We start from the raw sequence: 14,526 nt of genomic DNA on the forward strand, positions 1-14,526 counted from the left end.
GGCGCTGATCCGAAGGCAGGAGCCAGGTGCTTCTCCTGGTCTCCCATGGGGTGCAGGGCCCAAGGACCTGGGCCATCCTCCACTGCACTCCCGGGCCATAGCAGAGGGCTGGCCTGGAAGAGGGGCAACCAGGACAGAATCCAGCACCCTGACCGGGACTAGAACCCAGTGTGCCGGCACCACAGGCGGAGGATTAGCCTATTGAGCCGTGGCGCCAGCTGCAAGTTTCTATTCTAAGGGAGTATTCATACCACAGAAGAAAAGGACATCTGTACCTTATTTATCAGAGTATTAGTGAGACCTTTATGATTACTTTATGATTCCTGGTCTTCACTTAAGCCTCCTAAATTAACTCAGTTTTGCTTAGATGGTCCCTGGTTTGAGTGTTTCTTGGAGTAATTGACCCTCAGTAACAAAAGGGTTCCCAATCCCACTGTCAGCTAGTGATTTTTACTTTGTGAACAGTTGTGATCAGTAAAGATGTGCCTGCATCACAGACATAAGAATTCAATCCTTGGTCGATTTGGTCATGGTGTATAATAGAGATTAACTCTGGCTAATTCAACCAAACTTGAGTTTAGGGACACAAATGAAATATTAATTACCTGTGTTATTTTTGGCCAAGAGTAACTTTAGAAAAGACCTTTTCCTAATTGCATTTTACAGTCAGTCTCACGCCATTGTGATGCAACCATTTAAAAATGGGAGCTGAAATGGAGTTTTCAAAATGGAGTTTTGCCAGTACCCATTTCATACTGGTTCTGCCTTCATTAACAACCTGCAATAAAATTTCAAGTTTGTGTTCTGTTTATAAAGTAACTGCGATGACTCCAACATTGGTTCCAAAGTTAAGTACTTCTCTTGCCTTAGAAGGCCGTGCAAGTTTTCTCCTCTGACTGCAGAAGGAGCTCCCTCTGGCTTGCATAGACCTAATAGATAGGCCCTGACCTCTGGCAGCCCTGGGCACTGTGCTACCCTGAGATCCAAAAGCCGGGGAGAAGACACCCAGGACATCAGTCCCCACAGACCATCTCAGTAAGACACCACCAAGTCAGACAAAACAGAACGCACGCAGGGAGAACAGCATGAAGTTTTCTGCACCATTCATGGAGGTGATTTTGGGAGATGGGCACTGCTTGGCTTTCAATGGTTCTGAAGCCCAATGTTTCCATCCATAGCCATTAAATCTATCATTAAGTTGACAGTGCAATGGATGTCCCTGACCCACCGGACTCCATAGCAAAGCCACACAGCGAAGCTCTTTCAAAAGTGACCTGTCCCCCGCCAGCTATGGCTCAAGAAGGGAGCCAAATTCAAAGTCCCAAAAATGCTTCCCACAGCGGGTGCATCTTGTCTGCGCCCGCATGAAGCTGAGAAACCATTAAGTCCCACCAGCCTCTGCAGAGAAGTCTGTAGTATGATGATATTAGCGTTTTTAGATTTCTTTTCCTTTGCATTTGGAGGTTTCCAGCTTCACAGCGTTTTTCCACCTGGGAAAAGCTACTAGGGTTGGTTGCTCCTTGTGGGTATGGCACTGTAGACCCAGCATAGGCAGCAGAGGGAAGAGCGGACACCAGCGCGCCTCCCACTCACTCCAAACACCATCCCCTCGCGCGCGCCATGCTTCAGAGCCCCTAAGTCCCCTGCTTTTTAAATTTAACTATGTTTGTAATCGTATTCTGGTAACAAAATATCTGCTGGTAGCACAATTGCTATTTCAGATCAGATAAAATACTGTGCTGGAGAAATGAAAGGAGAGCACACTTCTGTTTCTTTTGGGTATTTGTAAACACACACTAAAAATTGGAATGTATGCAGTCCTCTAAGAATATTATATTTAAAAATAAGTACAGGGTTTTTATTCCCATTATCGTGGAATTCCACTGCTCCCATTATTTTCTTTTTTGTTTAGAAACACAAACTTCAAGGGAAAGAAAAAAGAATTCAGATAATTGACTAAGTAAAGTAAAAAGGAGTTCCTTTGAATTCAGTTCAATGAAACCATTTAACTGAAATTGTTAAGCTGCTTCTGTTATTCACTCACATTTAAATTTTTTAACAGAAACAATCTGTAATGAAATACTTACCAAAGATCACTAAGATGATGTAATAATCTTATTTTGAATTTATTTAAATGGAAGATTATTTTAAATACCTCTTCTCCGGGGCCAGCAATGTGGCATAGCAGGTAAAGCCACCACCACAGTGCTAGTATCTCACAAGGACGCCGGTTTGAGTCCCAGCTGCTCCAATTCAATCCAGCTCTCTGCTATGGTCTGGGAAAGCAGTAGAAGATGGACCAAGTCCTTGGGCTCCTACACCCACATGGGAGACCTGGAGAAAGCACCAGGCTCCTGGCTTCGGATTAGCGCAGCTCCAGCTGTTGTGGCTGTCTGGGGCATGAACCAGCAGATGGAAGACCTCTTTTTCTCTCTCTGCTTCTGCATCTCTGTGACTCTGCCTTGAAAATGAATATATAAATCTTAAAAAAAACTCTTCCCTGCATAAGTAGTCATTTTGATAAGGCAAATGTCCATTAGTTATGTAAATTTCATTTTTATATTTCTCCATAATCAAAGCAAAATCTTTATCTTTTGATATATTTAGTTTTACACTTCTTTTTAGCAAAATAAATAGAAAACCACACATGTGGGGTGGGAATTTGCTACAGAGATTAAGACAGCACTTGTGATACCAGAACCCCATATTGTAGACCTAGGCTTGAGTCCTAGTTCTGCTTCTGATCCAGCTTCCTGCTATTGTGGACCCTGGGAGGCAGCAGGTGATGGCTCAAGTACTTGGGTCTCTGCCACTCACATGGGAAACCCAGGTTGACTTCCAGGCTCCTGGCTTCAGCTTGACCCAGTCACGGTTTATGTGGGCATTTGGGGAGTGAACCGGCTGATGAAATTTCTCTGTCTCTGTCTCCCTGAGTCTCAAATAAATGAAACTAAATAAATAAAAATTTTAAAAAGAAAAGAAAACCATATATACAGGGACTACAAAGTGTTTGTGCAAAGTGGAATTAAAAGGTAAGTTTATTTTGGTAGAAAAATATTTTGAAATTTTAGGCATAATTTTTTCATAATTCACATTTTCTCATGAACATTTTGAAGACTAATCATGTGCATGGACTAAAAAGTATTTTGCACCAAAATAAGCTTATCTTTTAAAAATAGGTATTTTTTAATTAATTAATTTATTTATTTATAAGCCAGAGCAGGGGGATGGGGTCACTCCCCACATGGCCACAATGGTTAGGAGCCTGAAATTCCATCTGGTCTCCCACATGGGTGGCAGGGGCCCAAGCACTTGCGCCATCTTCTGCTTCTTCTTCCCAGGTTAGCCATCATCTTCCCAGGTGGCATTAGCAGGAAGCTGGATGGGAAGTGGAGCAGCCAGGATTCAAACCATCACTCTAATATGGGATACCTGCATTGCAAGTAATGGCTTAAACCCTGTGCCACAATGCTGGCCCCTAAAATAAACTTATCTTTTAATTATCATTTCCATGAACATCTTGAAGTAGCATTGTATGTATCATTACTTTACATACCTAATAGAAAGTATTTTAAAGCATTACTCGTTATAGTAAAATAACAGTGTGGTTTTAATGAAGCAAAATTTACTAGCAAAAGACAAGAATAAGTCTCCCTTTGAGAGCTTGTTTGAAGGTTCTAGCAGGGGAGCACAGCCACTTGCACAACCTTGACTGAAGACCGGTCCTCCTCTAGCAGGGAAGGTCGTCCTCTTTGCCCAAGCACACAGCTTCAGGAGGAACGGACATGGAGCGGTGAGGGAAGAAGGGGACACCCACCCTAGCCAGCTAGATCGGCCGAATTAACCCTGTCAATGGGGTGACAGATGTCACAGCCAGATCACCCTCACATCCAAAGTCTCCCTTTGCATTTAAATTCTAAGTTCTTTAAGTGTCTTGATTTAAAAATCCACATGATATCCATCTCTTACTAATTTTCTCAGTTTATCTTAGTATGTTCAACTTCTCTTTTTTTTTTAAATTAAACTTTTATTTAATGAATATAAATTTCCAAAGTACAGCTTATGGGTTACAATGGCTTCCCCCTCCCAAAACTTCCCTCCCACCCGCAACCCTCCCCTTTCCTGCTCCCTCTCCCCTTCCAATCACATCAAGATTCATTTTCAATTCTCTTTATATACCGAAGATCAGTTTAGTATATATTAGGTAACGATTTCAACAGTTTGCTGCCATATATCAACACATAGTGAAAAAAAAAATACTGTTGGAGTACTAGTTATAGCATTAAATAAGAGTGTACAGCACATTAAAGACAGAGATCCTACATAATATTTTTTTAAAAAATTAATTAATTTTCTATGCCATTTCCAATTTAACACCAGAGTTTTTTTTTTTTCATTTCCAATTATCTTTATATACAGAAGATCGATTCAGTATATAATTAGTAAAGATCACATCAGTTTGTACCCACGAAGAAACACAAAGTGTCCCTATGAGCCATGAACTCATGTTTCTGAAGAGACCTAAGAACTACTTATGTCTTGTATGGTTAAGCTGTGGCTGTACATTAACTGAATTATGCAATCTATGAGAAGTTAAAGAGAGGAATTGGTAGTACCCACATTATTTAAATAGCATACATTGTTTGCCTTTGGGTATAAATTGGAGGAAATTTATGTTTTCTATTGGACCCAATCTCAATTTTGGTTTAAGCTTAGTGTCTTAGTTAATGATTGAGTAGTTGTGTCTTTAAAAACTTGGTTCTTGTGAAGATTGAATTATCTTCAAAACTATGTGGTTGGTCTTCAGTCCTGGAGAGTGTAGTTTGGAACTGATAGTTCACAGTGTCATGAACATTTGGTCAGTTTGGGATTTCTTGACTCACTTGCCAACTTACCTTCCATCTCTTTTTCAATGTCTCTTTTTTTTGATCATCTTGAAAAAACACACATGTTCTCAGGGTATATAGAGATCAGTGAATGCTCATCCTCAGATGGGTGGGCCAGCCCCTCATCTGTGCATTCAATGGGTGGCTTTTGAGACATCTCCTGAAGAAAGGCAACGTTGGCATAGCACTATGGTTCACTTTTATGTGCTTACATCTGGGTGGGGTTCACCTTTAATGAAGATTTACCTAGTATGTTACTAAGACACAAGCTTATTTTATGCACAGGAGATAGGAAAATGAATAAGAAAGAGTGTCTGTTCTTTTTTTACACGTTTCCAGGTTACAGGGGGGAGACTATTGTAATTCAGAGATAAGTTTTATAAGCAAGGTAAATGCCAAATGCTATGTTGGCATAGAAGCAAGTTGTTTCCATAAAGACATCAGAAAAGAGTATTCACCAGGCATGGAAGGGCACTGCAGGTTTATCAGATACTTCTTAATGGCATTTACCTAGTACCTTGGGTTCAGAGGAAGTTTCTTATTCCCTTTATTATTTTTACAATGTGGCTTTTAACCACTCAACCATTTCATGGAAAAACTCTGTTGTGGATGTTAGACAATTAATTTATTTCTCATAAAACTTAATCCCAATTAAATAAGGAAAAAGCTTCTATTAGCTCTGGCCTTATGGAAAAAAATTTCTCCTCTCTTATAAACCTGATATTATCAAATAACCTTGCCAATGGAATCAGTGTTCCATGACAGCAAACCAACCATCGATAAACAGCAACAACTTATTAGAAGCTGGATTTATGACATGAGTAATAGGAAAAGCTTAAATTACAGGTTTACTGCTAGGCATTATAGCTTGACAGAGCTCTGTAAACATGAGTGTGGTCACAAAGTTTTTAAGACATAGCTGAGAGAATTGGCTCATGGAATCCTGGAATTATCCTTCCAGAATTAACAATAACTCCACAGTCCTCGCTATGTAATATTTTTGTGCACCATTACTCTCTTAGGAATCACCAGGCCTCTTTCAAATGATTGTATGGGGCTAGGGCTTGAACTTTTCCCCAGGGTCCTGTCTCTTGATTGTCTAAAAGGGCAGAGCACGTCAATGCTTTTAAATTGTCTCTGTATCCCACAGCACAGTGTATTAGGGTGGAGGGATACAAGAAGTATAATGACCATGCTCCAATTTTTTTTTAAAAAAGTACAGAGAAACTAAAACATTTCATCAAATGTGACATCATGTCTCACCATGTCCTTGCCCTGGGACATGTGTGCCCAGTTGTCTAAGTTTTTACCAGAGATGATTCATGAATTTAGGATACTACATTTATCTTGTGAGTACATAATGTTTAGGTTATGTTTTCCTTAAAACAGTGAGGTTATTAGATTTCAGTGAGGGGTATTGTAAAAGCAGACTTGATTGTCTGTTAGAACTACCCTGTCTACCTCCTCTCCCACCCTCTGTATCAACTACTGCATATGTCACTGGTTTCAAATGTATATTCTTTCCTGTTAGTTATTTTTGTCTGTTGCGTTTACTTTCTCTCAAGTTCCATTGTGAATTATTGACAAATAGAGAACACATCTTATTCTTTTATATATTTTATTACACTGATATGATAGCATCTCTTTGAAAAAGTCACTGGAATATGTGATTTTGTTTTAGATTTTAAAATTGAATATATAATTTTGAAGACTCATCATGCATGGATATCCCAATGGAACCATATGACAACCGTATGTCAAAGAAATTCACTGTGTTGTCACATATCCTGGCATATTTTTTCACCATTAGTCTTTCATGTCAAAAGCATCTATATCTGTTGGTTTTCTGTGTGGATTATTATTATAATTTTGTCCTTGCATTCTGGCTTCAGATGGAGTCAAAAGCAAACCCACATACATCAGGCCTTCACCTCACCCTCCTCATTCAGGGGTCTGGAAGGGAATCAACCAGAACAAAGATGTGAGAAGGAGTATGGCCACAATACCTAAGATCTCCTTACATCTTAACCTCAGTGGACATCAGTCTCTGAGACAGGGATTTGTATGCACAAGGTTTGGGGACCTGCTTTTGGGAACCATATATGCTGGGTATAAGAGAAGTGAGCTTGGGCAGAGGAAGAAGCCTAATTGCAATGCAGTTACAACAGAAGCCTCAGCCAATCCTGCTGAGAGCTCTGATGCTAGATTGCTCTTCAGAGTTGGCCTTTCCTAAGGCCAGAGTAAATACTGGCTATTCCCTGGGGGTGTGATTTGAAGATAGATGGCTTTTCTGGCTGAAGGAAAATTCTAGAGATTGACTCAGGGAAGTCCCATTGGTTCCCACCACTCCCAGCAGAGGGGAATGAGTACTTGACTCCTGGAGGGAGGAGAGGGTAGAGACACACCACAGTATCCATTACAGTATCCACTAACCCACTTACTTTGCGTATTAAGATCATTTTCCTCCTACTCTTCCTACTAGTCCCTTCATCCTTGCCAAGTACCTCTGCTGGTCTACATGGTTTACTTGGTGGCATGACTAAGACTTTCTTCATTCCTAAGGGATCTGAACCCCTGGCCACCATGATCTACAGATTCTCTGGTTGTTGCCCTGTTTGTTTGCTGTGAAATCTGGGCCTGGAACAGTCAGTAAATCTCTTGGGTGCCAAGTGTATCCTTTCTTGCCCTCAAGGTATAATAGCAGCTCTACCACACCCAGTGATAAGTGCCAATTCCTCCTGCCAGGATGGTGACTTTTCCTTGCCTGAAGATCTCTCAAAACAAGAAGCTTAAATGATGGAGTGGTCTTCAGATCTTAAGGGGTTTTTGTTTTTGTTTTTGTTTTTGACAGGCAGAGTGGACAGTGAGAGAGAGAGAGAGAGAGAGAGAGACAGAGAGAAAGGTCTTCCTTTGCTGTTGGTTCACCCTCCAATGACCACCGCGGCCGGCGCACCGCGCTGATCCGATGGCAGGAGCCAGGTGCTTCTCCTGGTCTCCCATGCACCCCGACCAGAACTAGAACCCGGTGTGCCGATGCCGCAAGGCAGAGGATTAGCCTGTTGAGCCACGGCGCCGGCCTCAGATCTTAAGTTTAACAGGACTCTTACTGTGGCACCTGGTGGAAGCATTCTTCCCTTGGGAACCAACATCTTTAAACTCATAGAACCTAAATATGGAAGTCTTTCAAGTTGTTCACTGGGAGTCATGACAAACCCAGTAACACCTAATTCCTCTTCTTAGTTCTCGGACCCATATATTCAGACTATTGGGGACATAGCCTTATGTAATTGTCTTTAACTGAAAGTATGTATTGCCTCCCAGGAAGACACCTCATGCTCACGAGGTAGCACCCCCAAGCTAACATCTCAACTATGCCTATAAGAGGCTATCTCATTGCTCTGTCAGGCCAGTATCAGTGAGTACTGTGATTGTGTCCCTATGATTGTTAAAGTAAGTGTGCCACTTGATCTGAGGAGACATATGAGGATTTCCTGATGGTAGACAGATATTCTGTTTGCTCTCCATTGTACCAGCTGAGGCTTTGAAGGCAAGAAAGGCAAACCCATACTCAGAATCTCTTCAAATTCCATTCAAATTGGACTGCTACCCCTTCTAGATTGATACAAGTCTAGTGGGTGCTTAATTTCCTCTAGGAATGGTACCATACTGGAAAGCAGATTGGACTTGGACCTGTGGGAGTAACTACTGGGCCCATTCAATATTTCAATCCTGCTGCTGGTGCTGCTTCATTCATGACCCTATTGTGCCATCCATGGGAAGACTGAAGACAGAAGCTGAATGACTTCATCTGACCAGATCATTCTGTATGATTTGTGGTTTAATGCCTTTCCCATGGCAAATGCTCTCTGTGAGTGTTGCTATGCGAGGTTAAGATCTTCACATTTCATGCTAAGTCTTGTAAGTCTACCCATATACACACCTTTTCCTCAGACCTCCTTATCCTTAATCTCCCAGCTAAACCTATTATTTTCCTATTACAAAATTTCAGTCCATACCTTACCAGCTAAGCTATTCACTTTGCTCACAAATCCACATATTTTCTTCCTTTGTCTACTTTTCTCTCCATAGAAAATTGAGAATGAGTTGCATCCCTTCCCTGCCTGGTTATTTTGTTCTTTGGAAAGGTTTCTTCTCTTCTGCTCCTTTCACAACCAACCCTAAGTGGTGACCTGCAGGCCAGTTTCATATTGCATGCAAGTGCTAAGTCATCTTGTTTATAAACTAAGTTAACCCTTTTTTCCCCTTGTAGTTGACATTCAGGAGTCCTCTCACATACCCCACCTGTGGTAGTTGAGGACAAGGTATGATAGTAGAGGACATCAAGGGAGTCTGGACTGCCTCCACATAGGATGTACTTCCACCCTCTGGAATTTCTTTAGCCTAATTTTATCACATCTATATCATGATGGATTATGTTTAGTCCTGCTTAACATTATAACTGGTTGGAGCTAACAGACTCTAGCTCATGTTGACCAGCTCTGACCCCATGACCGGGGATTCTGTCTCTATATAGGCTATTTTTCTAGTAGTACATAATTTTCTGCTGCAAATGACATGGCCTTGTTCAAGTGCCCTGTGGGTCTGTGTTGTGATTCTTCCATTAGATCTTGTCATACATTCCATTGGCATTTTTTTGTATTACAAATACGTAGACAAATGATGGGCTCTACCAGGTTATACAGCCCAAGAAACAAGGCTTCCCATGTTGCAGCCTGGACTTGTTCTACAGCCCATTCAAAACTGATGATCATCTTGTCTCTCAATGAATGAATTAGAATAGTACTCCCAAGTGTGGGATATGTGATCCCCAGGACCAAAAAAAAAAAAAAAAAAAGGCAAATTTGTCATTATACTTGCTTCTTGGTAGTGGAAGTGTGAAATACAGTACAATGTACATTATCATAAACAGCCTCATGCTAGTTTGCTGCAGACCACTGACTCCCTAAACACTTCACTGATATGGTGTGCTCTGAAACGTTGTTGGATTTATCTTCCACCTCTCAAACACAGATATCTTGCCAAAACCTCCCAAATACTTGCCAGTTTGTGCCTATCTGTTCTTGTTAGCATGATGTCATCAATATTATTTCATAGTATGTTGATCTGTGGGATGTTGAGATTATCCAGCTCCCTTCAACTTCTACTATGACAAAGGGCAACAGAGTTGGCACAACTCTCAGCAAGATCATAAATCTACACTCTTTGCCTTGTCAGCAGAATGGTAACTGCTCCTGGTTCTGCTTCCTGATATGAATAGAAAAGAATGTATTTGCCTTAACAGAGACATGCACGAGTTGAATATCTCTTATCTGAAATGTTTGGAACTAGAATTGCTTCTGATCTCAGATTTATTTATTTATTTATTTATTTATTGGATTTCGGAATATTTGCATAAGCATAATGAGATAACATGGGGAAAGAACCCAAATCTAAACGAAAAAAGTGTGTTTGAATTTCACTTTCTACACAGTCTGAAGGTAATTTGATAAATTATAGCACACTTATGGGTTTTTTATTTAAAGACTCATTTATTTATTTAAAAGTCAAAGTTACAGAGATGGAGGGAGAGAGAGAGAAAGAGATTGAGAGAGAGAGAGAGAGGAGAGATAGAAACTTTCATCCATTGGTTCATATGGCAGGGCTGCTCCAGATGGGAGGTACCATTTTCTCCTGCTTTTCCTAGGCCATTAGAAGGTAGCTATGGGCTGGTGCTGTGGCATAGAGGGCTAAGTCTCTTCCTCTAGCGCCAGCATCCCATATAGGCACCTGTTTGTGTCCTGGCTGCTCCTCTTCCAATCCAGCTCTCTGCTTGTGGCCTGGGAAAGCAGCAGAAGATGACTCAAGTGCTTGGGCCCCTGCACCTACATGGGAAACCAGAAGAAGCTCCTGACTCATGGCTTCAGATCACCCCAGTTCCAGCTGTTGTGGCCATTTGGGGAGTGAAACAGCAGATGGAAGACCTTTCTCTCTGTCTCTACCTCTCTCTGTCTATAACTGTGCTTCTCAAATAAATAATTAAATAAAAATATTTTAAAAAATTTAAAAAGAGAGCTGTATCAGAAGTGGAGCAGCCCAGGCTCAAACTGATGCCCGTGTGAGATGCTGGCTTTGCAGGGACCTTTATCTGCTGCGCCACAACACTGGCCCTGCACTTGTTTTGACTGTGGCTCATCACGTGACATCAGGTGTGAAATTTTCCCTTTGTGGAATCATGTCTGCACTCAAAAAGTTTCAGATTTTAGAAGAATTCAGATTTTGTATTAGAGTAAGGATGCTCAACCTACATTAATCCATTCAAGCAAGCATCCTATATTTTGGCATAGCAGCTACAGTTGAAATTATTACTTGTCTGAGTTTGAGGTGACCCTCTGTTCACGTCCAGGATCAGTCTTGTAGAGTCTACACTGGCAGATTAAATAGAAGAGCAGCAGGGACCAAGATGGTATTAATCTATGATGTTCCCTCCAGAATATAATGTTTTGAATTTACTATACTGGTGATAGAAGGAAAAAGTTCTGGAGGATTCATTTAGGATTTCCATTTTATTAGAGGAATATATCCCAATGTATCCACGTTCTAGTATACACACACACACACACACACATGCACCTGCCCACCCGCATACACACACACTGAGCTGTTCATGCTGAGACTAGTGGTATAACCATGAGGTAGTTTCATGAGCCAGGACACACTCTGGGACAGGGTTGTGTTTATGAGCTTCCCCCACATCCTCCCACTCTAAGAGGAACCACTGAAAAGCTTCATCCCCTACAAGGTATCAGCTGGGACACTGGGTCCACAGTCTTTGAAGTGCATGTGCAATCATTTCTCCTTGGAGAATTGTTCTCCAAGTAAATGATCATAGGTCCTTATGGGAAAGGATTCAGGATAGGGGGCATTACTCTGTACCGATATGATGTTTCAGAGGCCTTCCTCAAGGGAAACTGGCCTCTCCTTTAGTCATTGTGTTCCAGACTCAGAAAGGAGTTGTGATTTTTTTCAGGGGGTGGGGAAGAGGAAGGTGGATATCCTTTGCTTTGTAAGATAACAATTCTAGAACAGCATTTCTCTGCACCTTTCAATCACCTTCTTATTATTGGCAATGGCAGTTCTAAAATTGCTAATTAGTGTGAGCCATTGCTCCACTAGCTTCTAAGAGCAAGTCTAGCAGAGTATGAGTACCATCTCCCAGGGTCCTTGACAGGGTGTTAAATCCTATAACATGAGAGATGGCTTCCACACCAACTTTCCCTTACCCAGCTTGATATTCCATCCATTTGATCCAGCACCCCCAGGATCCAGCCCATATGCACTCCTTCTGCTCCTGCCATACATATTAGTTCCATCCTGCAGCTTGTTTGGCATGTAGACCCTTCCTACCCTTAGCAAGCCAAGTGATGTTGTGTGTTGACCTTGTTATTGTTCAGGGGGCAAAGAGGGGAGGTGGAAGTATGCCTTATCTTGCAAAAAAAATAAATAAAAATAAAAAAGAAGAAGAAGAAGAAGCTTCTGCATTATATTCATCAAATACAGGGAGAATAGGACTTCTGAGTTCATGGATACAGGGCACTCCTGAGATTTAATATTTTGAGTATATCAACTAAAATGTTCCTATTCTGCTTCTGTATGCAGTAAGCTTGTCAAATTTAACATATTCCAGATTGAACTCCTGGTCAACTCTCGCAAATCCTGCTTGTTTGAATCTTTCCAATCTCAGCAATGGTAACCACTGGGTTCCAGATCTTAAGCCAAAAACCTTGCTGTTATCTTTGGTTCCTCACTTTCTCTTACATTGCGTATCTAATTGCCCATTAACTCTACCTGCTTCCTCTTTCAAGTATATTCAGAATCTGACTGCCTGTTCTGTTCTCTCTCTCCCCCCCCATATATATATATATATATATATATATATATATATATATATATATATATACTGGTAGTATCATAGTATGAACCCACCATCATCTTTCATCTGTTTTTTTGCAATAACCTCGTGACCACTGTGTTTCTAGCATTGCCACCTTCAGTCTGTTCTCAATAAAGAAGCCAGTGTAATCTTCATAAACTACAAACCAGAACATGTCAGGATCCCAAAAAGTTGTCCTACCTCATTCAGAGTGAAAGTTCCAAAAACGGTCTGTGGTCCTCCACATCATCCAGATCAGATATTTTGTTTTCCTGACCTGGTCTCCTAGTTCTTCCCAACCCGCTTGCTGTGTTGTTATCAAACAGGCCGTGCACAGTACTGGGGACCTGTGCACTTCCTTCTCCTGCTGCCTATAATTCCACCCCCTCCCCATGCCCAGCATGTTTTCTCACAGCCTTCCTTCAGATATTACCAAAATTTAATCTTCTGAGTGGAGCCTCTCCTGAACACCTTATCTAAAGTTGTGACTCTATTCTCTTTTTTTTTTTTTTTTTTTTGACAGGCAGAGTGGACAGTGAGAGAGAGAGAGAGAGACAGAGAGAAAGGTCTTCCTTTTGCCGTTGGTTCACCCTCTAATGGCCGCCGCGGTAGCGCGCTGCAGCCGGTGCACCGCGCTGTTCCGATGGCAGGAGCCAGGTGCTTATCCCTTCAAATAGACCATGTATTTTATTCAACTACATTTTTTTCTCTTTTCTGTGTAATACAAACTCCAGAAAGATATTTTTCCAACTATTTCCTTGAAATTTAGAATATTGCTAAACAAATGTTAATTTGTTACTAATTACATATTTATTCAATGTGTAACTATCCTTATAAATATATAAACTGGGAAATAGTACTGTACATATGCACTGATCTTGCTGAAAAATTGTTGTTTTACTTTATCTAGAACTATGCAAAAACAGTAAATACAAAAGTCAGTTGCATTAATTAATAATCACTATTCTAGGTAAAGATTGTATTGCCTTAGTATTGCAGTGAGGAATGCAAATGAACTCAGACATGGTTCTTTAAATATTTTGCATATTGGATAATTAGGCAAAATGTACTCATCAGCGTCACTTAAGGGGCCGGCGCTGCAGCTCAATAGGCTAATCTTCCGCCTTGCAGTGCCGGCACACCGGGAAAAAAAATGTACTCATCAGTGTCACTTGAGGACTTTTGCAAAGCAATTTCAACTAAAAGAACTTCACTTCTCTTTAAACTTGCCTTATTTTGTGCTCAGTGCATAAAGAATTCTGTCCTCTCCTGAGTCAAAGCAAATTTTCCAACAATATCTCAACATAATGGTCAACTATCCTTTAGGAAAAAGTTGAGGATTATATTCTTCTTTTTTTTTTAACAGGCAGAGTTAGTGAGAGAGAGACAGAGAGAAAGGTCTTCCTTTTCCATTGGATCACCCCCCAAATGGCCACTACAGCCGGCACACTGTGCCAATCCGAAGCCAAGAGCCAGGTGCCAGGTGCTTCCTCTTGGTCTCCTATGTGGGTGCAGGACCCAAGGACCTGGGCCATCCTCCACTGCCTTCCTGGGCCACAGCAGAAAGCTGGACTGGAAGAGGAGCAACCAGGACAGAACCCGGCGCCCCAACTGGGACTAGAACCCAGAGTGCCGGTGCCACAGGTGGAGGATTAGCCTAGTGAGCCTTGGTGCCGGCCGAGGATTATAATCTAAATGGAACAAATTTCA

General features: G+C 41.3%; 1 protein-coding gene across 1 annotated transcript in view; it reads left to right on the forward strand.

Annotated features, from left to right (window-relative positions):
* Positions 1-14,526, forward strand: part of ST18 (ST18 C2H2C-type zinc finger transcription factor) — a 121,548-nt gene that overhangs the window by 19,561 nt on the left and 87,461 nt on the right. Inside the window, exon 7 of the mRNA XM_062189892.1 lies at positions 6,779-6,959. Within this exon, the coding sequence (XP_062045876.1) occupies positions 6,779-6,959 (181 nt within the window). The remainder of the gene's footprint in view (positions 1-6,778; positions 6,960-14,526) is intronic.

Source organism: Lepus europaeus, chromosome 4 (genome assembly GCF_033115175.1).
Source record: "Lepus europaeus isolate LE1 chromosome 4, mLepTim1.pri, whole genome shotgun sequence".
Classification (NCBI taxonomy): Eukaryota; Metazoa; Chordata; class Mammalia; order Lagomorpha; family Leporidae; genus Lepus; species Lepus europaeus.